The sequence below is a fragment of the Stenella coeruleoalba genome (genome assembly GCF_951394435.1).
Source record: "Stenella coeruleoalba genome assembly, chromosome: 8".
NCBI lineage: Eukaryota > Metazoa > Chordata > Mammalia > Artiodactyla > Delphinidae > Stenella > Stenella coeruleoalba.
In genome coordinates, this window is record NC_137154.1 from 104,746,160 (window position 1) to 104,773,519 (window position 27,360).

The 27,360-nt window shown below is 43.4% G+C and overlaps 2 protein-coding genes across 9 annotated transcripts in view; one reads left to right on the forward strand and one right to left on the reverse strand.

Annotated features, from left to right (window-relative positions):
• The window catches only part of SNX19 (sorting nexin 19), a 38,641-nt gene extending 33,474 nt beyond the window's left edge, over positions 1-5,167 (reverse strand). For 5 of the 8 annotated variants that reach the window (XM_079930738.1, XM_079930737.1, XM_079930736.1 and 2 more), the window contains exons 1-2: positions 3,011-5,166; positions 1,104-1,242 (exon numbers count right to left, since the gene is read on the reverse strand). In XM_079930738.1, the coding sequence (XP_079786864.1) occupies positions 1,104-1,242; positions 3,011-4,723 (1,852 nt within the window). In that variant the 5' untranslated portion in view covers positions 4,724-5,166. Of the gene's footprint in view, positions 1-1,103; positions 1,243-3,010 lie in introns of all 8 variants that reach the window. The other 3 variants (XM_079930743.1, XM_079930739.1, XM_079930741.1) reach the window with 2 other exon arrangements.
• A 44-nt stretch (positions 5,168-5,211) lies between these two features.
• Positions 5,212-27,360, forward strand: part of NTM (neurotrimin) — a gene marked incomplete at its 3' end in the record, with an annotated part of 1,328,870 nt that continues 1,306,721 nt past the window's right edge. The window contains exon 1 of the mRNA XM_079930756.1: positions 5,212-5,335. The remainder of the gene's footprint in view (positions 5,336-27,360) is intronic.

Genomic DNA, 27,360 nt, shown 5'->3' on the forward strand with positions numbered 1-27,360 from the left:
TCATTAACATTCACTACGAGCCATTCCATATAAAAAGCGTCCTGTGTGTAAAGGAAATAGAACTGTTGAATGCATTTCCCGGGGATTTGTGTTCCCTCACCTGCCGGCTGGAGCTGAGAGGCGGCCCGAGGCTGGCGAGGGGGCTGGGTCCCAAGGCCTGGGGCTCATCCCTTCAGAGTCCCTCCCCGGGTCCTCCCCTCCTTCGGATTTTTTTTACTTCAGGAGTTCCAAATATACCCCAGGGATATAATACAGACAATCTACTTTTCTTATTAATGATAATATTAAGGTATAAGAGGCCAAACACTATAGTGGTTATGAATAAGGGCCCGGAAGTTTAAATTTTGGCTCCAAGCCCTACTATAATAATGACCTTAGGCAACTTGCCTAATCTTTCTTTGTTTCTTTTCTGTAAAATGGGCATAATGATAGTATCTATCTTATAGACTGTTATGAGAACTAAAAGAGCTAATAAGTATAAAGTGCTTAGTAGAGAACTGGGCATATATTTTCGGTATCAATTATTGTTACTAAGAAAGAAAATGTGCAACTGAAATACACAATTTATGCCAAAACTTATTAAAATGTTTGAGTGATCGCTGGCATTTTTTTAAAAAACAAAGCAGCTGCTTACTAGCTTATTTTTCGAGTAAAATTTTATGTTTTCTTATTGTTCCTGTGCCTCACAAGTACCAAACAGCACACCAAAAAGCCTGTTGTTAAAGGAAAGCTGGCAAGGATTTCTAGATGATATTTTAATATCTAAGAGCAATCGACCTATGAATTTGGAAAAGTTAATTTAACACCTCACACTACCTCACAGGCAAAGGTGGACTGTGGAAGTTTCCTTCCTAAGCTTAAACTAGATGGGGCCCCAGAACAAAGCATTCGGTGGCAAAGAAGCACCTCGGAAAGAATGTCATTAGCACCGTCCAGCACTAAAACCCAAAATACCCAAAAGCAAACTGGGGGAGCACAGGATCCCTGAGGCTGCACTCTCCCCCTCCACCCTCCCCACAAACCAACAGGCCTCCAGCCTCTCAGATCAGGGTGGCTGGATGTGAACAGCAAGCAGGCATTCTGGGGCTGGGGTAACTCCTGACTTTTGATGAACTTTCGTAGATCGGATTTCTCCTCCAGACGGGTCTGCAGATTCAGGAACTCTCGGTAACGGCGGTTCACGGTGTGGTAGGCCAGCTGCTGCAGGCCACTGCTGCTCTCGCAGTCAAGGGCGGTCTCATACTGCCGGGTGAACAAATTTGTTTACTGCATCAGCTTACTGGCCACACAATAAGAGTAGAGTAGGGGTAAAGGGAGCAAGATGCTCCTATTCTGTTCCTGAACGTGTTAGATCTGACTGTTGCTCTAAGTTGTAATGAGTAACTCAAACTGAGTGAATTACGGAACGACATGCATTTCCGAACAGACGTGGCCTAGGAAGTGAAAAATGAGTTTTACTGCCCTCCACTCCTTCTTCCATCTCAAAGCTCTCCCTGCAAACACTCTCTTTACTCATAACTCTTTTCAAATCCCAAAGACACAGGATAAAAAAGAAGGTACAACACTGATAAAAATGACACTGCCTCTTTCATCCCTAATTATGGGGTTGGATGTTATAAGGGGATAACCATCTTGTCATTACACGCAAGCAGTGATTATCTATATTAGTTGGGGGAAGAACAAATAATCCAAAACAGCCGATAGGAACATGTGTTTTTGTTTTGCTTTGGGCAAATTAATTATCATTCTTGGGAGTGACGCTGAATTTTTCTTCCCGAGCACAGGTCATCTGTATGATGAGAAGTCATGTGGAGACTAGAGATGTTTTAAGGGGTCAGAGTCTGCTGCCTTCATAGGCTTGGAGAGCTGGCATGTGGGAAATGACAACGGTGCTGAAAGTTCCCCCAGAGCGAGCACCCTGAACAGCATGAAAGCTGCAACTTCATACCTACAGGGGGAGACTTTTTGACAGAGTAGTTAAGATATAATAAATTCTGTGCAAGAACAATATATGTGCTTGTTCTCATTAAGAGTAGGTTACTGTTATTGTTTGGTTAAGGTATTATACTGTGGCAAGTGATGGAAGAAACGATCTCCTTGTTGGTGGGACTTGAGGCTGGTGTTTAAAATTTTTCTAGAGGCAGAGAGAGGTATTCCTTATGAGCTGAAATGAGCAAAGTAGTCCCTGAGACCAGTACTGAGAAGGAAGGGTCTAGGTAAGACATGCAGGTGGAATTCAGGTTAGAGCTCTCAGACTTGGAGCACCTGGGAGTTATGATGCTCTCTGTGGAACAGTCTGCTCCTTGAGGGACACTATTTGATACTGACACGGTCCCAAGCTTGGCTGCACCTCAAAATCACTTGGGCTACAAACTCTGCTGTCAGAATACGGATTCTGATAGGCGCTGACGGATTCTGAATGAGAATTTCCCAAGAATGGGCCCCAAGATTCGTATTTTTTAAAAATACAACTCTCCAGTTGACTTGGAGGCAGCTTATCCCCAAACCAGCTTTAGGGAGCTGCTGCTCTAATCGAACCAGCCACCTGATCCATGAACCCCCTTCATATCATTTCTGCCAAGCAGTTCCTACTACTGCTCTTAAACATCTCTAGGAATGAAGAACTTGCTACCTTTCGATGTATATATAGGTAAATAACCTTCCTTCCTAAAACAAAAAGTATGAAAGATACCAGTACTTAAAAAAAGAAAGAAATTAGCAGGGAAGAAGTTTGGAAAGAATCTCTGGACAAGACTGTATCCATTGGGAACCACTGAAAAATATGACTCTCAGTATACCAAGATTCTAGGGTTGTTTGTGAGGGTATCAGACAGAGGCCTACTCTGCTTCACAAATGAGCTTCAGACCATTCACATACAGATGCTGGCTGAATTAACCATAGCAGACTAAGTAAGAGTAGCCTCTCCCTCTCAAAACACTAGCTTCACTGACTCTGCTTTCCGACTCATTCCCAGACCAGAGTGGACAACCACAGTTCTAACCCTGTTACCTTCACCGTGTAGAGCGTGTATGGGTGGAATCCGGTGCCGCTGTGCTCTCGAGCAGTAATGGTGCCGGTAATACGAAGGTTCTGGATGATAACGGGGCCATCTGGACTGCTCAGGGGCTCAAAGCTGAAGGTGGCTGAGCTCAGGGGACCAGGTGGAGAGGAGGAGAGCAGTACCTGTGGGAGACTAGGATCTAGGGAGCTCACACCATTGGTGAGATCTTTCTCTAAGCACGAGGGTCGTGGGGGACACATCCTTTCTGGACTGGCCAGCAAAGTTGTAAGAGAGGTGACATCTCCCTGCTCTACGTCCTTGTCTGCTGTGTCAATCTGGATCTCTGGGCAGGAATTCAGCATGGAGACAAGCAGGCCGGTCTCTGTTTCTGTTCCTGGACCCTCCTCAGCTTCTGCCCCTTCAATTCCTTCAGATCCCTCTTCATCCTTAGACTCCAGAGCCTGGGAACCCCCTAGGGCACACAGGGAGTCCTGAATCCTGGCAGAGAGGAAGGTGCCTGGGTTCACGAGCATGATGGTTTCTTTGCCCAGTTCAGACAACGGAGACTCCAGCTCTGCGTCTTCGGACAAGAACAGAGGCTGCAGGAAGTGAGAAGAGTTGTTTCCTACTTCTCTCTCTTCTAGCACTCCCCCCAAATCTCCCTCCAGTGCTTCATGGCCTTCTTCGACTTCTGGGGAGGGGTGTGAAGGCTCACTATAGTTTAGGAGCACTGGGGCTGGAGAAGGGGCTCTCGCATCTGCTAGACTCTGGACCTCCACAATCAGTGGCAGAGATGTGGGCACTGAGGGCTGTTCCAGGGCACTGGCTGGGCAGAGTGGTTTACCCACTCCTGCTGGGCCAGTTCTGGTCTTGGAAAAGATGCCCACTAGCACAAGGTGTATCCAGTCCGGATCTGAGAGCTTGCTGATCAGTGGTAACATGACATTGCAAGTAATGAGTTCCACCACTACATGGCGGCCGGTCCGGGTCTCCAAGTGGGGCTTTGGCACTAGGCCTTGAAGCAACACGTTCACAATGCCACGTGTGTAGGCGACCTCAGTCCTGGGACTCTGTACTGCAGGATGTGGGGCGGTGGCCTGGCAGTAAGCCTCCCAGAGCTGGGAGGGCTCAGCTGTGCCACTCTGCTTCCCCGTCGTGGCCTCCTTTGCCTGAAGATAGCTCTGCAAGTGACAACCACAGAGAGTGAGAACCCTCTGGGCAAGAGCATGGCTGTCCACCCTGGCCATCCTCCTCCGGAGCTCCTGGACCAACCCTCGCATGGCTGCCTCCATTTCCTCCTCGAAGGCAGGTTCCTGGCTCACCGTGCGATACCAGGATGACACGAAGTCCCGCATGACCATCCGGATGGTGCGGTCGATCTCCTGCTCCAGCTGCCTCTCGGCCTCGGGGTTTGGGGGGCAGACAGCCATGGGGATGAAACGCTCCAGGTGCAGCCGACCCGAAGGCCCCACGATGGCGTCGGCGCCCAGCCATCCTCCCAGCACCAACAGCAGCGCAGACAGAAGGCACAGGAGCCACACGTTGACCAGGAGGTGGATGACCAGAAGCCAGCCAAGCACGGCCCCCAGGGCCACCAGCTTCCGGCTACTCAGCAGGTGACTGACGCTGGGCCCGGCCGGGGGCTCCTGCGCCGCGGTCGCGGTCTCTGCCTTCATGGCGGGTGGGAGGGGGCTCCCCGGACCAGCTGCCCCCTCCTCCATGTCAGAGCCGGCGATGGGGCGCCTACTGCGGCGCGGACACGAGAGTCGGGCGGCGGGCCCCGACGTCCTACAGGCAGGGCCCGGCGACAGGGGTGGCTCGGCGGCTCGGCCTCTCCGCAGCCCCCTCCGGCCGGGGCGCGGCCCTCGAGGAAAACCCTTCGGCCCTCATGGTACCAGGGCGGCGGCCCGCGACCTCAGAGGGTGGGCAGGGCCATGGGCCCACAGAACACTCACGGACGCCGAGGACCGGGGCGCCCGGGAACGGCTCGCGCTGCGCCCCGCCCCGCTGAGTCCCACCTGCAGTGAACTTAGCGGCGTCTCCTCCGCGGCCTCACAGGGTTCCTCGCCGGGCTGGAACCGCCGGGCACCGGCGCTCCGCAGCCCGGCTCTTGTCTAAGCGGCCGTCCGGCCCGGCACCGGCGACCACTTCCGGGTCGGCGGGAGCGAGGCATGTCGGGAGAGCGCCGCGCGCCCCGCGGCCCGGTGCGGCCCGGCGCGGCCCGGCGCGGCCCGGCTCCCCCTGGTGGTGAGGAGCCTCCGTGACCGCACAGCGCGAGCTAGCCAAGCGTGCGCCCACTTCCCAGAGATGGGGACCTGCGGGCAGGCTTGCAGGTAAGGACCCTCCGAGACTCACTTCCCGCTCTAGGGATTAAATGAAGTTTGCAAACACCGGGTACCGTTTAAGCAAACTCAGTAGTCCAATTACTTTAATCTCATTTGGGCATATTTTAGTTGGCCTGGTGATACATTTTAACATTCACCCCCCACTCCCCAGCGCCCGTCTCCCAACACCCAGCTCAGCTCAGCGAACTTGTGCTCAGGAATTGCTGAATACAAGGCATAAAACATTAACACAGAGATAGATTTATTCCTAAAATTTCATAATACCGTATAATAAAATCTTTTTTTGTGATTTGGGGTTATTTGCTGGTGGCATTGTCCGAGCAATTAAATCTTTTGAGCATCTGCTAGGTTCAATCCCTGTGATAGGTAGTGTGGAGGAGTAGAAGCGGTCCTTGTCCTCAAGGACCTTGCAGATAATTGCGGAGACGAGTTCTTGGGTCATGAGTGCATATTTAATAATGCACGTCAGTATGGGATATGGTCAAATGCAAATTATTATACGTATGAGGGGAAGGAAAGGTCACCGTGGGTTGTAGTGGTTAAGGGAGACCTCAAAGAGAAGGGAGCCTTTCTGCTGCCTTTCTATTCCCCTCCATCTCTTCTTCCCTTTTCCTCCCCAAATATATAGGAAAAGAAAGCAGAAATAGAGATGTATGTTCAGACAGTCTTCTGATAGATTTGCTTGGGAATGTGCTCTGTTTGATTGGTTTTGGGTTTTTTGCCTTCAGTTGTCCACACAGACGGAATTACCTGTAGGAAAATTAAGTATTCGACAGTAGCACTGACCAGGTGTAAGAGTGTTGGTGCCAGTTTCATGTGAAGCCGGCTTCCTTCTGCATTTTGGCCCCCAGGAGCTCTGTGTGCATGTGGCTTTCCTTTTTATTTTGGCACGGGACGTGTATCATTTGTACAGGGCTGTTCATGGTTGTCTTCAGCACTCTCTGTGCTGTTAGCAGCTTTTCATCATGATGGCCTTAGTCCCCACATATTTAGAGGAATCTTCAGGCAAACTCCAACCCAAAATTGTGCCAACAGGAAGCACATTGTGGCTTCTCCTCTCATCTCCGTTTCAGCTATTGGGGTAAAGATCTCTTTTGAATGCAAAGGGAACCATTGTTTAGATGTGGGGCATAGTTCATGACTATCACTTCTAAAGCAAAAGTTGGATTTAGCATCAAAGTGCCCACAAAGCGAACTGGGCACATTCCTGAGCTCCCAGAACGCTGGCCACTTCACTGGTGCTCTGCTTCTCACAGAAAAGGAGCCTCAGAAGTGAGTGCTGCTGTCTTTGTCCTCCCAGACAATTCCATTGTCCTCAGGGGCAGTTAGAAGATCACAGAGAAATGTCCCTGCCACCGAGCCAAGAACTAAAATAAGAACTGGATGATGAGGACTTCCCTGTTGGTGCAGTGGTTAAGAATCCGCCTGCCTGTGCAGGGGACATGGGTTCGGGCCCTGCGCCGGGAAGATCCCACATGCCATGGAGCAACTAAGCCCATGTGCCACAACTGCTGAGCCTGTGCTCTAGAGTCTGCGAGCCACAACTACTGAGCCTGTGTGCCACAACTACTGAAGCCCGTGTGCCTAGAGCTCGTGCTCCACAACAAGAGACGCCACCACAGTGAGAAGCCTGTGCACTGCAACGAGTAGACCCCGCTCGCTGCAACTAGAGAAAGCCTGCGCGCAGCAACAAAGACCCAACACAGCCAATAAATAAATAAATAAACTTATATATATATAAAAAAGAAGTGGATGTTGGAGGGACTGAGGATGAGTCTGAAGAATTCCCCAAGATGGTTCAGAGAGGAAGTTTACTCTGCAGCAGAATCTGGAATGCTCCGGGCAGGAAAAACTGACCTTGTAAGTGGGCGCTGTGCCACCTGACCAGATGGTCTGGAGCACTGAGGTAGCCGAGAGTGCCTTCCTGCTTCTGAAGTGGATACGATGAAGCAGCATCTGCAGATGAACGTGCCAGCGCACTTGTCATTTTGACTGGTGTGAGCTGCTGCCTGGGGGTCTGGGGCGAAGGGCCTCAGTCTCCAAACAGATTAATCACTGGGGGGAGCTGGGAGCAGGACTGGTGTCTGGTGGTGGTGACGGTGTGTGGACATGGCGGGGGAGGCTGGCTGTTTGGCCATATCATTCACTATCTCTGAGATCCTTCTTTCTTTCCTTCTTATCATTTCTCAAAATATTCTAGTCATCTTGCCAGAGTGCTGGGGATAACAGGACACATAGGACACTGTAATTCACCTAAGGGGACTCAGTCTAGTTACAGGACAGAGACACTGTTGTTGTGAGTTTGTTTTTGTTTTTTTACATTTTGGCCATGTGGCATGTGGTATCTTAGTTCCCTGACCAGGGATCGAACCATGCCCACTATGGTGGAAGCACGGAGTTCTAACCACTGGACCGCCAGAAAGACACTGTTGTGTATTGTTTTTCTTACACCTTTATTGGAGTATAATTGCTTTACAATGTTGTGTTAGTTTCTGCTGTACAACAAAGTGATATGTATACATATATACATATCCCCATATCCCCTCCCTCTTGAGCCTCCCTCCCACCCTCCCTATCCCACCCCTCTAGGTTGTCACAAAGCACCAAGCTGACCTCCCTGTGCTATGCAGCAGCTTCCCACTAGCTGTTTTACATTTGGTAGTGTATATATGTCAATGCCACTCTCTCACTTTATCCCAGCCTCCCCTTCCACCCCGCTGGTGTCCTTTTTTTTTTTTTTTGGTACACAGGCCTCTCACTGCTATGGCCTCTCCCATCGCGGAGCACAGACCCTGGACGCACAGGCTCAGCGGCTGTGGCTCACGGGCCCAGCTGCTCTGCGGCATATGGGATCCTCCCGGACTGGGGCACGAACCCGTGTCCCCCGCATTGGCAGGCGGACTCCCAACCACTGCGCCACCAGGGAAGCACCCCCCCCGCCCCCCGCACCGGTGTCCTTAAGTCCATTCTCTACATCTGCGTCTTTATTCCTGCCCTGCCACTAGGTTCATCAGTACTGTTTTTCTAGATTCCTACATATGCGTTAGCATATGATATTTGTTTTTCTCTTTCTGATTTACTTCACTCTGTATGACAAACTCTAGGTCCATCCACCTCACTACAAATAACTCAATTTCATTCCTTTTTTATGACGGAGTAATATTCCATTGTATATATGTGCCACATCTGCTTTATCCATTCATCCAATGATGGACACTTAGGTTGCTTCCATGTCCTGGCTATCGTAAATAGTGCTGCAATGAACATTGTGGTAGATGTCTCTTTTTGAATTATGGTTTTCTCAGGGTATATGCCCAGTAGTGGGATTGCTGGGTCATATGGTAGTTCTATTTTTAGTTATTTAAGGAACCTCCTTACTGTTCTCCCTAGTGGCTGTATCAATTTACATTCCCACCAACAGTGCAGGAGGGTTGCCTTTTCTCCACACCCTCTCCAGCATTTATTGTTTGTAGAGTTTTTGATGATGGCCATTCTGACTGGTGTGAGGTGATATCTCATTGTGGTTTTGATTTGATCTAATGATTAGAGATGTTGAGCATCTTTTCATGTGTTTATTGGCAATCTGTATGTCTTCTTTGGAGAAATGTCTATTAGGTCTTCTGTCCATTTTTGGATTGGGTTGTTTGTTTTTTTGATATTGAGCTGCATGAGCTGCTTTTATATTTTGGAGATTAATCCTTTGTCAGTTGCTTTGTTTGCAAATATTTTCTCCCATACTGAGGGTTGTCTTTTCATCTTGTTTATGGTTTCCTTTGCTGTGCAAAAGCTTTTAAGTTTCATTAGGTCCCATTTGTTTATTTTTATTTCCATTTCTCTACGAGGTGAGTCAAAAAGGATCTTGCTGTGAATAATGTCATAGAGTGTTCTGCCTATGTGTTCCTCTAAGAGTTTGATAGTGTCTGGCCTTACATTTAGGTCTCTAATCCATTTTGAGTTTATTTTTGTGTATGGTGTTAGGGAGTGTTCTAATTTCATTCTTTTATGTGTAGCTGTCCAGTTTTCCCAGCACCACTTATTGAAGAGGCTGACTTTTCTCCATTGTATATTCTTGCCTCCTTTGTCAAAGATAAGGTGACCATATGTGCGTGGATTTATCTCTGGGCTTTCTATCCTGTTCCATTGATCTATATTTCTGTTTTTGTACCAGTACTATGCCGTCTTGATTACTGTAGCTTTGTAGTATAGTCTGAAGTCAAGGAGTTTGATTCCGCCAGCTCCATTTTTCTTTCTCAAATTGCTTGGGCTATTCAAGGTCTTTTGTGTTTCCATACAAATTGAAAATTTTTGGTTCTAGTTCTGTGAAAAATGCCATTGGTAATTTGATAGGGATTGCATTGAATCTGTAGATTGCTTTGGGTAGTATAGTCATTTTCATGTGTATTGTTTTGGTATGGTTTCGAATCCACTTGTTTGTGACTTAAGTTGACTTAATCCACTTCTTTATGACAAAAGACCCAAAAAAGTTGTTTTTAGAAGTAAAGTTGTTTTGATATAAGAATAAAGTATGTTGTGACGTCATCTCATCACTTGACCTTGATAAGCACTTAGCAGCTCATCTGCTGAGGGAACCCCTGGGGGCTTATCAATAAGAACATGTGGGGAAGCAACCCTGGGGAGGGGACACTGAGACTCTAAATACTGAGAGTTTGTGAGGAATATCTGAGAGTTTCTGCGTGGGCAAAAGCCACCGTTTGCTGATCTAGGTCTCTGAAGATCCTGAGACACCTGCTCCTGCCGTGGCCAGGCTGCTCTGGGCCGGCAGTGGTGGGAAGCTGTGCAGTGGTCTCAGGCAGAGAGGGGACAGCGTTCCTGCCAGACGGGTGCTCCTCTGGGCAGTGGCGCCAGCACTGAGAAGGTCCCTGGAGTGATAACCCTTGGAGCAGCCTTGCCTGGCCCCAGCACCCGCACCTCGTTCCCTAGCAACGTACGCTAGCAACAACGGACTCTAGTTGTGAGCTGGCAGCTGGAAGTCATCTCTTGGTGGCTTTCCCAGGTACCAGCTCGTATAAAGGTACAGCTTGAACTACATTTGGTCTTTATTTCTTTCATCTCCCCTTGCCCGGAACAAGAGTGAAATTGATCATTTGTTTGGTGTCTATTATTTCTTTATGGGCTTATTAAGAGACATTACCCTGTGTGCTCTTTGCTTGTACAATTCCCACAGTGAACCTGTGCTCAATAAACTATTGGCAAAGACAAGCTCAGTCTCTGAGCTTAATTTTGCCCCCAAAACAAAACAGACATGTAAGTAGATAAATATAACTAAATGTTATCCCGTGGGGTATGCTAGTTGCAGTAGAAGTACAATAACCTGGGAACTCAGAGGAGGGTGGTCAACTGGGGAATTGGGTGATGCCATTAAAGTCTTCATAGAAAGTTTACTCTTCAGTTGGAAAAAGAAAAAGAGGTAAGCTATTTTAGGTGAATGGAGGGTACAGAGAGCAAGGGGAATGGTGGGGGGGCTCTTAGGCAGAGGCAGCCGTGAGAAACAAGCAGGGACGAGGCAGGGGTGCTGTAGCAAGAGGACAGGACGGAGGCAGCTCATGTCCCACCTCGATTTTCTCTCAAAAAGAGGAGTCATGGTAATGCAGGGAAAAGAGGGGTAGTGACGGGACAGGTGACTTGGGAAGAGTTGATGGTTTGGAATTATTGCTACAAGAATTAGAAGGAAGTAATGAAGGTTATGGAGAAAAAGGAAGGGGGACCAAGGGCCAAGCTGAGGTTAAATATCATGACTTTGTAGTGGTGCCAGTATGTGTTATTGAGCTGTTTTCTCCCGAGGTGTTTAGCACTCTCAGTATAGGAGAGGAGAAGGAAGGAGGCTGGTTTGCTGTGATATTTGAGGTGTCTGGGTAGAGGAAGTGAAAGGATGAGGTGTTCAGACCTTGACATCCTGAGGAGAGAGCTGTTCAGATTTAAATTCATGGTATCTGGGTGTCCAGGGAAGGAAATGCAATAGGAGAGGGAAATGAGTTGTGAGAACAGGGTTAGGGGTCCTGGGAGAGAGGGAGCGAGCCAGAAGAACGGGAGTCTGTGGTTATAGATTTGTCTCTTGGAGCCTGGGTTTGTGTGCTGATGGTGCTCTACCAAATTACTACAAACTCAGTACATTTATTCTCCTACAGTGCGAGAGGTCGGAAGTCTAGGCTGAGTTGGCAGGGTGGCATTCCTTTTGGAGGCTCTAAGGGAGGGTCTGCTTTCTTGCCCTTTCCAGCTGTCTGCATCCCCTGGCTCACAGCCTCATGTTACATCATCCTCTGCGTCTGTTGTCACGTCTCTTTCACTCTGACCTTCCTGTCTTCCTCTTACAAAGACCGTTGTGATTGCATTGAGCCCTTCCAGACAACCAAGGAGAGTCTTCCCATGTCAAGATTCTTACCTTAATCACACCTGCAAAATCTCTTTTGCCATGTATGGTAACATAGTCACAGGTTCTGAGGATTAAGGTGAGGACATCTTTGGGAATCCATTATTTGACTTTCTACAGAACCTTCGTATCTAGAGATGAAAATGTTTCTGTGATGGTGAAGTCTGGGTGCGGCAAAGTAATGAGTTCCTGAAGTAGGGTATGGATAACGTATTAGGGCTGAGGAAGAAACTCTGAATCTGTTTTTTAGAGGCTGATCCACACAGGATTGGCAGTCACTAATGCTAAGCTAGGGAGAGGGACCGTGGTCTTGGTACACATGTTCTCAGTAAATGAGAAGGACGGCCAGGAGGTTGATGGATGATATAATGAGAAGAGTAAAGTATGGAAATACCAAAAAAGGAGGAGGAGATTTTGCATAAATTAGAAAACGAGTCATCTGAAAGAAGCTATGCAGGGGCTGGGACATTGCTGTGACATCTCACACCCTGCCTTAGACGCAGTGTTGAAAAATAAATAGGCACCAGAAAGCAGCAGGGAAAAATTGCATATTATTTATTCATTCACTCTCTATTCATAAATCCATCCATCCATTCATCCAACAGACATTAACCAGATATTGAGAATTTAAAGCTGGATTTTATATGGTTGCTTTTCTTAAAGGATTCACAGTCTAGTGATAGGCACTGACACAATGTGTAAAGTTCTATAAAAAAATGTGTCAGAACATGGGAATGCAGAGAATTAGGGGATGTTTCATGGAAGAGGTGACATTTGAGTGGGCCTTGGAGGATGGCTAAATTTCCCATGAAGATGAGAGGAACTGGTCATTTCAGGAATAAGGAGTACTGAGTAAGCTCCCGAACTAGTTTGCTGGGACTCTTATAACAATATATATACCACAGACCTTCAGCAACAGAAATTTATTGACTCACAGTTCTGGAGGATGGAAGTCCAAGGTTAAGCTGTTGACTGGCCTCTATGGAGGCCTCTCTCCTTGGCTTGCAGATGGCGGTCTTGCTGTGTCTTCACATGTGCCTTTCCTTTGTGGTGCCTCCCCGGTGTCTCCCTCTCTTTTAAGGACACCAGTCATGTAGGATTAGGGTCCACCCATGTAACCTCATTTAACCTTGGTCACCCTTTAAAGGCCTGTATCAGTCAGGGTTCTCCAGGGAAACAGAACACATACACATATACCTATCTGTACATGTAGCTGCACGTTTATTATGAGGAGTTGCCAGTGAGGCTGAGAAGTCCCAGGATGTGCCATTGGTGAGCTGGATGCCCAGGAAAGCTGGTGGTGTAATTTAATCTGAGCCTGAAAACCTGAGAACCAGGGAGCTGTGGTATAAATCCCAGTCCAGGAGCCAGAGAAGATGAGATGAGATGTCCCAGTTTGGTCAGTGAGGCAGGAGAAAAGGGGTAAATTCTTCCTCCTTCCTCTGCCTCTTGTTCTGTTCAGACCCTCAGGGGATTGGATGAGGCCCACCACGTTTGGGAGGATGCTTTACTTTACTGAGTCCACTGATTCAAATGTTAATCTCTTCCAGCAACACCTCACAGACACACCCAGAAATCATGTTTACTTTGAGCGCCCTGTAGCCAGTCATGTTAACATAAAATTAACTGTTACCAGGCCCTGTTTCTAGATACAGTCACTTCTAAGGTATACCAGGGGTTAGGACTTCAACATAGGAATTTTAGGGGCACACAATTCAGTCCCTAACAGTTCCTTTCTATCTGTGGGTTCTCTGAATGGTCACATTTTGATGATCAAGATACTGAAAAAGACAATGATAATTTTTTTTGAAAAAATTAATTAATTTATTTATTTTTGGCTGTGTTGGGTCTTCGTTTCTGTGTGAGGGCTTTCTCTAGTTGCGGCAAGCGGGGGCCCCTCTTCATCGCGGTGTGCGGGCCCCTCACTATCGCGGCCTCTCTTGTTGCGGAGCACAGGCTCCAGACGCGCAGGCTCAGTAGTTGTGGCTCACGGGCCTAGTTGCTCCGCGGCATGTGGGATCTTCCCAGACCAGGGCTCAAACCCGTGTCCCCTGCATTGGCAGGCAGATTCTCAACCACTGCGCCACCAGGGAAGCCCAACAATGATAATTTTAATAGTTTTCAAGATTTGTTTTCATGGCACATAAAAATGGAAATAACAATGACCTGCAAGTTAACGAGACCTAGGCTTAAATTCTACGTCTGGCTGTACAAAATACTAAGTGTTCTAACAGTCTCTCCCATGGCAGAACAACTAGGTCCCTATTATAGAAAACACTTTCTGATGCATTGGGCTCCTAAGAGGATGAGAAGTATGTGATGAGTTCAAGGTACACTGTCTTGGCCCACTCCATTAAATTCCATAGTCATTAGCTACATTAACAGTTAAAAGAGAAAATTCATATTATCTCAGCAGATGCAGAAAAAGCATGTAATAATATTCAATATTCATTCGTGACTTTAAACCAAAAGCAAAACAGAGAAACCTCATAGCAAACCATGATAGGAGGGTGTTTCCTTGACTTACAATATCATTCTGAATGGGAAACATAAAAGCATTTTTTCCATGCAGTCATTCTATTTAAATATGTTAACAGATCTATTGAGGTCTAATTGACATAAAATAAATTGCACATACTAAAAGCACACAAGTTGATAAGCTCTGACATATGTATACACCTATGAAACCACCACCACAGTCATGATAACGTATCCGCCATCTTCACAAGTTCCCTCCTGCCCTGTCAGCATTGCTCTGCCCCCTCCCCCAGGCTTTCTTTCACTTTAGAATAGTTTGAATTTTGCAGAACTTCACATATATGAAATCATACACAATGGATTTTGGTGTGTCTGGCTTCTCTTACCCAGCATAGTTATTTTGAGGTGGATCAATTGTTTATTCCTTTTTATACCTGAGACGTGTGTTCCACTGTATGGATATATGATAACGTGTTTATTCATTAACCTATCGGTGGACATTGGATTGTTTGAAGTTTATGACTATTACAGATGAAGCTGGTGTGAACTTTTGTGTGCAAGTCTTTGGAGAGTATGGAGATATCCTTTCATATCCTTTCATTTCTCTTAGAAAAATGCCTATGGGGGCTGCCGAAGGCTCCAAACAGCATCCCTATTGATCACTGACATTCAAGCACCATTGATCTGCTGGGTCATGTGGCCCAAGTGGCAGAGCAGCATGCATTTCAGCCTGGACCGGTTGCAGAACCTTCTCTTGTTCTGGGCCTTAGTCAAAACTAGCAGCTTTTCATGTCACTTGGAAGTGGGCCAGAGTCACGACCCAAATGAGGAATAGGTTGCCTCTAAAATCCAAAGTGGGCCACTAGGCATTGTGCCTGGGATATACAGGAATATCTCAACATGTACCACAGCACTGGATTTCTAGAAATTTCACGGAGGTGGAAGGCATCTGAATTTTTCTTGTATTTATTTCCCACCCTCTGATGTGCAAATGTCTTACCAATAAGTCTAGAATAGTTGCCAGTTCTAGCCTGCTAGCTCATCAATGTCATTAATATTATCAGTGGAATGAAACAGCGTGATGTTCTGTGGAAGGTAAAGGCAGCCAAGTCTCTGTGGACGAACTTAATGATGTAAAGCTGGAGCACGGATGTACCCCTAAGTTAGGACAGTGAAGGCATGTTGCCAGCTTAACTGCTTCTGGTGGTCTTTACTTATAGCCATGAAGAAAGTAGCCTTTCCCAGATGAACAGCTGCATAACAGGTAGGAGGGATGTGTTAATATGTTCAAGCAGTGAAATCACATCTGGATATTACATCTGGAACAGCAGATGTAATTGGAGTCCCCACCTGATGAAGTTTATGATGATCCACTGCCAGTCTCCAAGATCCATCTGGTTTCTGCACTGACCAGATAGGGGAGGTGAACGCGGATGTGGTGGGAGTCACGGGCCCTGCATCCTTCAAGTCCTTTATGGTGGTGCCAATCTCTGATCCATCCAGGAACATGGCGTTGCTTTTGGTTTACTGTTTTCCTAGGAAGAGGCAGTTTTAGTGGCTTCCGCTTGGCCTTTTCTATGATAATAGCTCTCACTTTACAGGCTGGGGAGGCAGTGTGGGGATCCTGCCAATCGCTCGGTATGTCTGCTCCAATTTCACATTCTGGAACTGTGGAAATAACCACAGGATGGGTTCATGGGCCCATCGGACCCACTGTGAGATGGACCTGAACTAAAACCCCATTGATCATCTCACCTCCACAAGCCCATACTCTGACTGATGGGCCACAGTGACATTTTGGGTCTCCTGGAATTAATGACAGTTCGGAACCTGTGTTCAGTAATCCCCCAAAGTCTGATTATTTTCCTTTTCCCTAATGAACAGTCACCCTGGTGAAACACGTTCAAGTCTGAGAATTGATTGAAGGGGCATCACCTTCTGTTTTGTTGATTCAAGTTAGACTTCTATACACTTGACCTAGAGCTCTTCTGCTTCATTTAGCAGATTGCCCATCTATTTCTCCTCTAGGGATGATGATCAACTAGCCAATGCCATAGGACCCTGTGAGTCAGATTCTTTGACCCGGCTGTCCTATGGTAATCACACCCACCTTGTCTTTGACGGTTAAGTGCTCCCACATGACCCCTGCTACCATGGGATCCAATTATCTCTATCGCAATTAAGTATCTTATTCAGAGACGGTAGATCCTGCTGTCATTTCTGGGCTACAGAGAAGAGTGACCACAGTTAAGATTGCCAGGGCTCCCCTCACCATTTATTTCCCCCTGGTTGTGGCGAAAGGCATGTCACTTGGACCCTCTCACACAGAGCGAGCAGGTCTTATGTGATAAATTCATTGTAACATTCTAATCTCCCTAATAAGCCTTTGGATACTTTCCTCTACAGTACACCAAGGCAGTTCTGGCATTTCATTTTCACGTGGTGTTGGCCAACTTTTTGTCCGTGTTTCAGCTAATCAACCAAACAAACAGTTAGGGAACTTTCACACCCCTGAAGCTATAACATTGAATCCTGAATCTCTGCTTAGTGGGCCCATATCAATAAATTTGACCTGATCCAGTTCTACCATTTTTCCCACACCCTTAATTTCTATTACTACACATATTCTCCAGAGTTCTGTCTGTATAAATTGGAAAACTCATGCAGTTCTTTTCGAGTGTAGTACACCTCCTAACAGGTCACACTTTGTGTCTCACCAGTGGGGGCCTGCTGGGATTTGAATCCTGCTATAGGTCTAGAAACAAAGATGGGTCATCCTGGGGGGTGGGCCCCGAGGAGAACCAGCAGCATCTTGCAAGGCAGCTACTCAGGACGGGTCATTACAGTTTCCTCAGGCAAAGCTGGGCTAACCTCTTCAGACGGGGAGAGAAGGGCTGCAAAGAAGACGCAGCGGGATTTAAGGGTTTAGTATCCCCAGCTGCATCAGGATCTGCCCCTATGTCCCCATTCCAATCTTCAGGATCCTGTTCCTTCCCAGACAGTGCTCTCTGTTTAACAGAGTGTATACCCTGTGAAGTTGAGAACTCAGTTTGCTTTGTAATTCAGCTACTCGTAGGATGAGACTCTGAGTTAGGCTTTCAGAAATCTCAGTTCTGCCCCTGTAGGAGATGCAGTTTTCTTTCACGGATGGCATAGACACTTTCAGTTAATTGACGCTGCGTTTGAGCTGGGAACTTGAGGGCTTGAACTCTTCCTTTTCTTTTCCTACTTTCTCCAGTGCACTTAGGAGCAACCAGCCAATGTCATTATCCTTGTTATTTTAACTACACTAGGTATCATATACAGTCACCCAGCACCTTGCTTTTTATAAGTATTTGATTAGAGTATCCAGTGATGATATTTTGTATATTTTTTGCCACATCACACCACAGACTATCAGTGCTTTTTACCACTGGAAGTGATGTCATTAATGCCTTTAAATATAGTCTGATTAGAGAACCAATTCCAGAGATCCCAAACCAATTCAGAAAACTTATACTTAAGATTCTGTTTCTCTCTCTCTTTATATATGTCCTGCATATATAGAGAATTTACATAACAAATATACGTTTATTATAGTATTTTAAATAATATATGTTTATGAATATATTAACTAAATAATAAATGTATATATGTATAAATTATCTATCTGTCTAGAGATTTGTTTCAAGGAATTGCCTCATGCAGTTGTAGGGGCTTGCATATCCAAAATCTGTAGGGCAGATCACAGGCAGAAATTGATGCTGCAGTGTTGAGGCAGAATTTCTCATTTGGAAAATCTCAGATTTTGGTCTGAAGGACTTTCAACTGTTGCGGTGAGGCCCACCCACATTATCAAGGACAGTCTCCTTTACTTAAAGTCAATTGATTGTAGATGTTAACCACACCTACAAAATACTTTCACAGCTGCACCTAGATTAGTGTAGATTAAATAACTGGGTGCTATGCCTAGCCAAGTCGAGGCATCAAAACTAACATTCACATCATCTAATAATTTTTCTATATCCATTGAAATAATCATATGGTTTGTTAATATATAAGTTTCTCTGACTAATGTTCTAATGCTAACCCAACCTTGGATTCCTGGGACAAGCCCCGTTTGGTCACAATATATTATTCTTTTTAAAAATATTATTCGATTTGATTGGCTAAAATTTTGTTAAGACTTTTTGCATCTGTATTTATGAGGGATATGTATAGCTGTAGTTCTCTTCTCTCGTAATGTCTTAGGTTTGGGTGTCAGAGGAATAGTCGCCTTAACGAATGAATTGAGAAGTTCTTTATTTTCTATTTCTCTGCCATTATTCTTTTTTATGCTCTGCTAAAAATTTGGCTAACAAGATCCCTTTCAAGCTATGTTCTAGCTTTATTAGTGTTGGAAAGATTATGTGGTTTTTGTGCATTTATTTCTAACCCATTTGTGTTATGTTTAAAGTCGGTTTCTTGTAGGCATAGAGTTCTTGCTTTTTTATCTATGCGGATGTTCAGACCATCTATATTTAATGTGCCAATTTATATGGTTGAGTTTCAGTCTACCATCTTGCTATTCGTTTTTCATTTGTCCCATCTATTCTTTGTTTCTTTTCTTCTGTTTTTCTTCCCTCTTTTGGATTAAGTGAACATTTTAACGATTCTATATCTTCTTCTTTATTGCCTCATTTGCTATAATTTTTTAAGTGTTTCATTTAAGGTTTATAAGACACATTGTTAATTTAATACAGTCTACTTTCAGGTAATATTATACCACTTTACATATAATTTAAGAATATTACAACAGTCTACTTCCATTTTTCTGTTTCTGACCATGGTGGTATTGCTGTCATACATTTAACTTCAGCATATTTTGTAATGCTGAAAAATATACATTTTATTATTTTTTTAAAAAATATATTTTATTATTTTTGCTTTAAAGAGTGAACTGCCTTTTAAAGGAACTTAAGTAATAAAAATATATTTTATATTTACCGATGTAGTTACCATCTCTGGTGCTCTTCATTTCTTTGGTAGAGAAGATATTTCCTTCTGGAATCATTTTCTTTCTGCCCGAAGGATTCCTTAATATTCTTTGTGGTGCCATTCTGCTGGTAATAAAAATTTCCACATTTTTTAATGCCTGAAAATGTCTTTATTTCACCTTTTAAAGGTGTGTTCTCTGGGGATGGAATTCAAGGTTGTTGACAGTTTCTTTTTTTTCCTCAGTTCTTTAAGGATATTGCTTCACTTTCTTCTGGCTTCCACTGTTTCTGATGAGAAATCTGTTACCGCTTTTATCTTTGTTCCTCTGATGAAACATACCTTTTATCTCTGGCTGCTTTGAATTTTTCTCTTAAGCTCTGGTTTTTAGTAATTTGATTATGATGTTCTTTCTTGTATATTTCTTCATGTTTCTTGTACTTGAGGTTTATTGAGGTTCTTGGGTCTGTGGATGTATAGTTTTCATCAGTTTTGGGAATATTGGCTATTATTTTCACCTGTATTTCTGCCCCTTATCCTCTTTTTTTCAGATTCCAAAAATACATATATTTGGTCTCTTGAATTTGCCAAACAGCTCACTGAGTCTCTGCTCATTTTTTTTTGTCTTTTTCCTTTCCATGTGTTTTTAAAACATAAATTTACTTATTTATTTTTGGCTGCATTGGGTCTTCATTGCTGCACACGGGCTTTCTCTAGTTGCGGCAAGCGGGAGCTACTCTTTGTTATGGTGTGTGGGCTTCTCATTGCAGTGGCTTCTCTTGTTGCAGAGCACAGGCTCTAGGCGCGCGGGTTTCAATAGTTGTGGCACGTGGGCTCAGTAGTTGTGGCTCACGGGCTCTAGAACGCAGGCTCAGTAGTTGTGGTGCACGGGCTTTCTTCCTCCATGGCATGTGGGATCTTCCCAGACCAGGGCTTGAACTCCTGTCTCCTGCATTGGCAGGCGGATTCTTAACCACTGCGCCACCAGGGAAGTCCCCCTCTCCATGTTTTGTGTTGGATAGTTTCTATTGCTATGTCTTCAAATTCACTAATATTTTCTTTTGTGATATCTAATATACTGTTAATCTGTTCATTGTATTTTCTATCTCAGAAATTGTAGTTATCATCTCTTGAAGTCCAATTTGGGAATTAAAAAAAATTTTCCCCATCTCTAACATGTTAAATATTTCCTCTAGTTTCTGGAACTTATAGAATACAGTTGTGTCTTTGTCTGCTAATCCTGTCACCTGTATCATTTCTGGATGGTTTTTATTGAGATTCATTTTTTTCTTTATTATGTTTAGCAGATTTCTCTTCTTCTTTGCATGGCTGGTCATTTTATACTGGATGTCACAGATTGTAAATTTTGTCTTGTTGTATGCCAGATATTTTCTATTCCTATAAATAGTCTTGAGCTTTGTTCCAAGACACAGTTAAGGTACTTAGAAACAATTGATCCTTTTGGGGGTTAATGTGTCAGCGTTGTTGGGTGGAACCAGAACAATGTTTGGTTTGGGGCTAATTTTGCCCTACTACTTAGGCTAAATCCTTCTGGGTACCACAACTGATGTTTTTTGAATTGTTAGATTTTCTAGTCTGGCTGGTAGCAAACAATACCGTTCTCATCCCGTGTCAGTGCTGGATACCATTTCTTCTTTTCCTTTTGAATGTCTTTCACCCACTGGTTTTGGGGAGTGTCCTCCCTTGCATGTGCTGATTAGTACTAAGTTGAAGGTTATAGAGGAATCCTCTGCAGATATTCAGTGTTCTCTGTCCAGATTTCTCCTCTGCAGTACTCTGTCCTGCAAGCTCTAGCCATCTTGGCCTTGAGACTTCCAGTTATATCGTCTCAACTCAGACCGCCTGTTTGTCTGCAGTGTGGCCTGGAAACCCTCTTTAGGCCATTCATTAGTAGAGCGAGTGTAGATGTCACCTTGTTTGTTCTTGTTTCTCAGGGATCACTTTGTTTTGTTGACTAATGTCCAGTGTCTTGGACGACATTGTTTCATACATTTTTTTTCTGGTTTTATTATTTCAGGAGGGAGGGTAGATATGACCCGTCTTACTCCATCTTTTTCAGTTGTGGAATTACCACTTGCTTCCCACTCCTCTTTCATAAGTCACTCTTTTTTCTATTAGGACCTCAGATGCAGAGGGTGGTTCATCATTCTTTGCAATTCATGGCAGGTAACATTGGTATACATGAGGATCTTCTATTTTAATTTTCCACGTTTTTCCTTGGGCTCCTACTCTCATTATTTCCCCTACCATGAGTAATTATTTTAACGAGTTAATTTGTATATTTTTGTTGGAGTTCATGCAAATATGTATGTTGGGTTTTTTGTGTATTTTACATTTATACAAATGGTATTAAGGCATGAATCACTTTTTTTTAGCTTAGCACTATGTGTTTAAGTTTCACTTATATTACCACGCATATATCTAATCTATTACTGCTTTCTGCTGTGTAGTAAACCATTGTATGCATCTAACACATTCATGTATTTACTCTCCCAGAGATAAAGAGAGATTTCCTTCCATATCCTATCACCAAATAATGCAATGACAAATATCCTTGTACATTTTCCCTCCTAGACTTAAGTGAGAAAACTGCCACAGTCCCCCCACACATAGAGCAAAACTCTTCTCTAATAACCCGAAGTCCCATTCAGGTAATGCACCTGGTTCAAAATCCAGGTATCTGGATGATGCTTATTCCTCTCCATCAGGTCTTATTTTAGTTTCTTGTGGTTTACTGATGAGAAAATAAAAGGCAAAGTACCTTCATACCAGTACTTCACATTCAATATGAAATAATGGGTATATGATTGCTAATTGTCTCCAGGAATTTGTTCTCCCTTTCCTCCTTTCAGTAGTACAGTTTTACTTGGGCACATGGCTGCTTGGCTACAGACCATATTTTCTAAACTCCCCTGCATGGAGGTGTGGACATATGACAAACATGGAGTCAATGCAATATACGTAAAAGTGATGTGTGCACCTTATGCATTACCTCCTTAAAGAGAAAATACTCACTCTGGACTTCTAACTAGCAAGGAATTCACAAATTCCTTGTAGAATCAGAAAAAGAGGCCACAATCATGTATTAAGGATGACAGCTCTACTCTGCCAGCCTAAGACCTTGGGTTGCCTCTTAGAGTCCATTTTCTTTACAGTATTAGCTCAGGAAAAAATAAACTTCTATTTTGGTGTCTTTTTTCTATAACAGCTTAGCCTTATTTATTTATTTATTTATTTTTTACATCTTTATTGGAGTATAATTGCTTTACAATGGTGTGTTAGGTCCTGCTTTATAATAAAGTGAATCAGTTATACATATACACATGTTCCCATATCTCTTCTCTCTTGCGTCTCCCTCCCTCCCACCCTCTCTATCCCACCCCTCCAGGCGGTCACAAAGCACCGAGCTGATCTCCCTGTGCTATGCGGCTGCTTCCCACTAGCTATCTACCTTACGTTTGGTAGTGTATACATGTCCATGCCTCTCTATCGCTTTGTCACAGCTTACCCTTCCCCCTCCCCATATCCTCAAGTCCATTCTCTAGTAGGTCTGTGTCTTTATTCCTGTCGTACCCCTAGGTTCTTCATGACATTTTTTTTTCTTAAATTCTATATATATGTGTTAGCATACACTATTTGTCTTTCTCTTTCTCACTTACTTCACTCTGTATGACAGACTCTAGGTCCATCCACCTCATTACAAATAGCTCAATTTCGTTTCTTTTTATGGCTGAGTAATATTCCATTGTATATATGTGCCACATCTTCTTTATCCATTCATCTGATGATGGACACTTAGGTTGTTTCCATCTCTGGGCTATTGTAAATAGAGCTGCAATGAACATTTTGGTACATGACTCTTTTTGAATTATGGTTTTCTCAGGGTATATGACCAGTAGTGGGATTGCTGGGTCATATCGTAGTTCTATTTGTAGTTTTTTAAGGAACCTCCATACTGTTCTCCACAATGGCTGTATCACTTTACATTCCCACCAACAGTGTAAGAGGGTTCCCTTTTCTCCACACCCTCTCCAGCATTTATTGTTTCTAGATTTTTTTTTTTTTTTTTTTTTTTTGTGGTACGCGGGCCTCTCACTGTTGTGGCCTCTCCCGTTGTGGAGCACAGGCTCCGGACGCGCAGGCTCAGCGGCCATGGCTCACGGGCCCAGCCGCTCCGCGGCATGTGGGATCTTCCTGGACCGGGACACGAACCCGTGTCCCCTGCATCGGCAGGCGGACTCTCAACCACTGTGCCACCAGGGAAGCCCTGTTTCTAGATTTTTTGATGATGGCCATTCTGACTGGTGTGAGATGATATCTCATTGTAGTTTTGATTTGCATTTCTCTAATGATTAGTGATGTTGAGCATTCTTTCATGTGTTTGTTGGCAGTCTGTATATCTTCTTTGGAGAAATGTCTATTTAGGTCTTCTGCCCATTTTTGGATTGGGTTGTTTGTCTTTTTGTTATTAAGCTGCATGAGCTGCTTATAAATTTTGGAGATTAATCCTTTGTCAGTTGCTTCATTTGCAAATATTTTCTCCCATTCTGAGGGTTGTCTTTTGGTCTTGTTTATGGTTTCCTTTGCTGTGCAAAATCTTTGAAGTTTCATTAGGTCCCATTTGTTTATTTTTGTTTTTATTTCCATTTCTCTAGGAGGTTGGTCAAAAAGGATCTTGCTGTGATTTATGTCATAGAGTGTTCTGCCTATGTTTTCCTCTAAGAGTTTGATAGTTTCTGGCCTTACATTTAGGTCTTTAATCCATTTTGAGCTTATTTTTGTATATGGTGTTAGGGAGTGATCTAATCTCACACTTTTACATGTAGCTGTCCAGTTTTCCCAGCACCACTTATTGAAGAGGCTGTCCTTTCTCCACTGTACATTCCTGCCTCCTTTATCAAAGATAAGGTGACCATATGTGCGTGGGTTTATCTCTGGGCTTTCTATCCTATTCCATTGATCTTTCTATTTTTGTGCCAGTACTATACTGTTTTGATTACTGTAGCTTTGTAGTATAGTCTGAAGTCAGGGAGCCTGATTCCTCCAGCTCCGTTTTTCATTCTCAAGATTGCTTTGGCTATTCGGGGTCTTTTGTGTTTCCATACAAATTGTGAAATTTTTTGTTCTAGTTCTGTGAAAAATGCCAGTGGTAGTTTGATAGGGATTGCATTGACTCTGTAGATTGCTTTGGGTAGTAGATCCATTTTCACAATGTTGATTCTTAAAATCCAAGAACATGGTATATCTCTCCATCTATTTGTATCATCTTTAATTGCTTTCATCAGTGTCTTATAATTTTCTGCATACAGGTCTTTTGTCTCCTTAGGTAGGTTTATTCCTAGATATTTTATTCTTTTTGTTGCAATGGTAAATGGGAGTGTTTTCTTGATTTCACTTTCAGATTTTTCATCATTAGTGTATAGGAATGCCAGAGATTTCTGTGCATTAATTTTGTATCCTGCTACTTTACCAAATTCATTGATTAGCTCTAGCAGTTTTCTGGTAGCATCTTTAGGATTCTCTATGTATGGTATCATATCATCTGCAAACAGTGACAGCTTTACTTCTTCTTTTCTTATTTGGATTCCTTTTATTTCCTTTTATTCTCTGATTGCTGTGGCTAAAACTTCCAAAACTATGTTGAATAAGAGTGGTGAGAGTGGGCAACCTTGTCTTGTTCCTGATGTTAGTGGAAATGCTTTCAGTTTTTCACCATTGAGGATGACGTTGGCTGTGGGTTTGTCATATATGGCCTTTATTATGTGGAGGAAAGTTCCCTCTATGCCTACGTTCTGCAGGGTTTTTATCATAAATGGGCATTGAATTTTGTCAAAAGCTTTCTCTGAATCTATTGAGATGATCATATGGTTTTTCTCCTTCAGTTTGTTAATATGGTGTATCACATTGATTGATTTGCATATATTGAAGAATCCTTTCATTCCTGGAATGAACCCCACTTGATCATGGTGTATGATCCGTTTAATGTGCTGTTGGATTCTGTTTACTAGTATTTTGTTGAGGATTTTTGCATCTATGTTCATCAGTGATATTGGCCTATAGTTTTCTTTCTTTGTGACATCCTTGTCTGGTTCTGGTATCAGGGTGATGGTGGCCTCGTAGAATGAGTTTGGGAGTGTTGTTCCCTCTGCTATATTTTGGAAGAGTTTGAGGAGGATATGTGTTAGCTCTTCTCTAAATGTTTGATAGAATTCGCCTGTGAAGCCATCTGGTCCTGGGCTTTTGTTTGTTGGAAGATTTTTAATCACAGTTTCAATTTCAGTGCTTGTGATTGGTCTGTTCATATTTTCTATTTCTTCCTGATTCAGTCTTGGCAGGTTGTGTATTTCTAAGAATTTGTCCATTTCTTCCAGCTTGTCCATTTTATTGGCATAGAGTTGCTTGTAGAAATCTCTCATGATCTTTTCTATTTCTGCAGTGTCAGTTGTTACTTCTCCTTTTTCATTTCTAATTCTATTGATTTGAGTCTTCTCCCTTTTTTTCTTGATGAGTCTGGATAATGGTTTATCAATTTTGTTTATCTTCTCAAAGAACCAGCATTTAGTTTTATTGATCTTTGCTATTGTTTCCTTCATTTCTTTTTCATTTATTTCTTATCTGATCTTTATGATTTCTTTCCTTCTGCTAACTTTGGGGTTTTTTGGTTCTTCTTTCTCTAATTGCTTTAGGTGCAAGGTTAGGTTGTTTATTCAAGATGTTTCCTGTTTCTAAAGGTAGGATTGTATTGCTATAAACTTCCCTCTTAGAACTGCTTTTGCTGCATCCCATAGATTTTGGGTCGTTGTGTCTCCATTGTCATTTGTTTCTAGGTATTTTTTGATTTCCTCTTTGATTTGTTCAGTGATCACTTCATTATTAAGTAGTGTATTGTTTAGCCTCCATGTGTCTGTATTTTTTACAGATCTTTTCCTGTAATTGATATCTAGTCTCATAGCATTGTGGTCAGAAAAGATACTTGAAAGAATTTCAATTTTCTTAAATTTACCAAGGCTAGATTTGTGACCCAAGATATGATCTATCCTGGAGAATGTTCCATGAACACTTGAGGAAAATGTGTATTCTGTTGTTTTTGGATGGAATGTCCTATAAATATCAATTAAGTCCATCATGTTTAATGTATCATTTAAAGCTTGTGCTTCCTTATTTATTTTCATTTTGGATGATCTGTCCATTGGTGAAAGTGGGGTGTTAAAGTCCCCTACTATGAATGTGTTACTGTCGATTTCCCCTTTTATGGCTGTGAGCATTTGCCTTATGTATTGAGGTGCTCCTATGTTGGGTGCATAAATATTTACAATTGTTATATCTTCTTCTTGGATCGATCCCTTGATCGTTATGTAGTGTCCTTCTTTGTCTCTTCTAATAGTCTTTATTTTAAAGTCTATTTTGTCTGATATGAGAATTGCTACTTCAGCTTTCTTTTGGTTTCCATTTGCATGAAATATCTTTTTCCATCCCCTTACTTTCAGTCTGTATGTGTCTCTAAGTCTGAAGTTGGTCTCTTGTAGACAGCAAATATATGGGTCTTGTTTTTGTATCCATTCAGCCAATCTGTGTCTTTTGGTGGGAGCATTTATTCCATTTATATTTAAGGTAATTATCGATATGTATATTCCTATTCCCATTTTCTTAATTGTTTTGGGTTCATTATTGTAGGTCTTTTCCTTCTCTTGTGTTTCTTGCCTAGAGAAGTTCCTTTAGCAGTTGTTGTAAAGCTGGTTTGGTGGTGCTGAACTCTCTAAGCTTTTGCTTGTCTGTAAAGGTTTTAATTTCTCCATCAAATCTGAATGAGATCCTTGCTGGGTAGAGTAATCTTGGTTCCAGGTTTTTCTCCTTCATCACTTTCAGTATGTCCTGCTACTCCCTTCTGGCTTGCAGAGTTTCTGCTGAAAGATCAGCTGTTAATCTTATGGGGATTCCCTTGTGTGTTATTTGTTGTTTTTCCTTGCTGCTTTAATATGTTTTCTTTGTATTTAATTTTTGACAGTTTGATTAATATGTGTCTTGGCGTATTTCTCCTTGGATTTATCCTGTATGGGACTCTCTGTGCTTACTGGACTTGATTAACTATTTCCATTCCCATATTAGGGAAGTTTTCAACTATAATCTCTTCAAATATTTTCTCAGTCCCTTACTTTTTCTCTCCTTCTTCTGG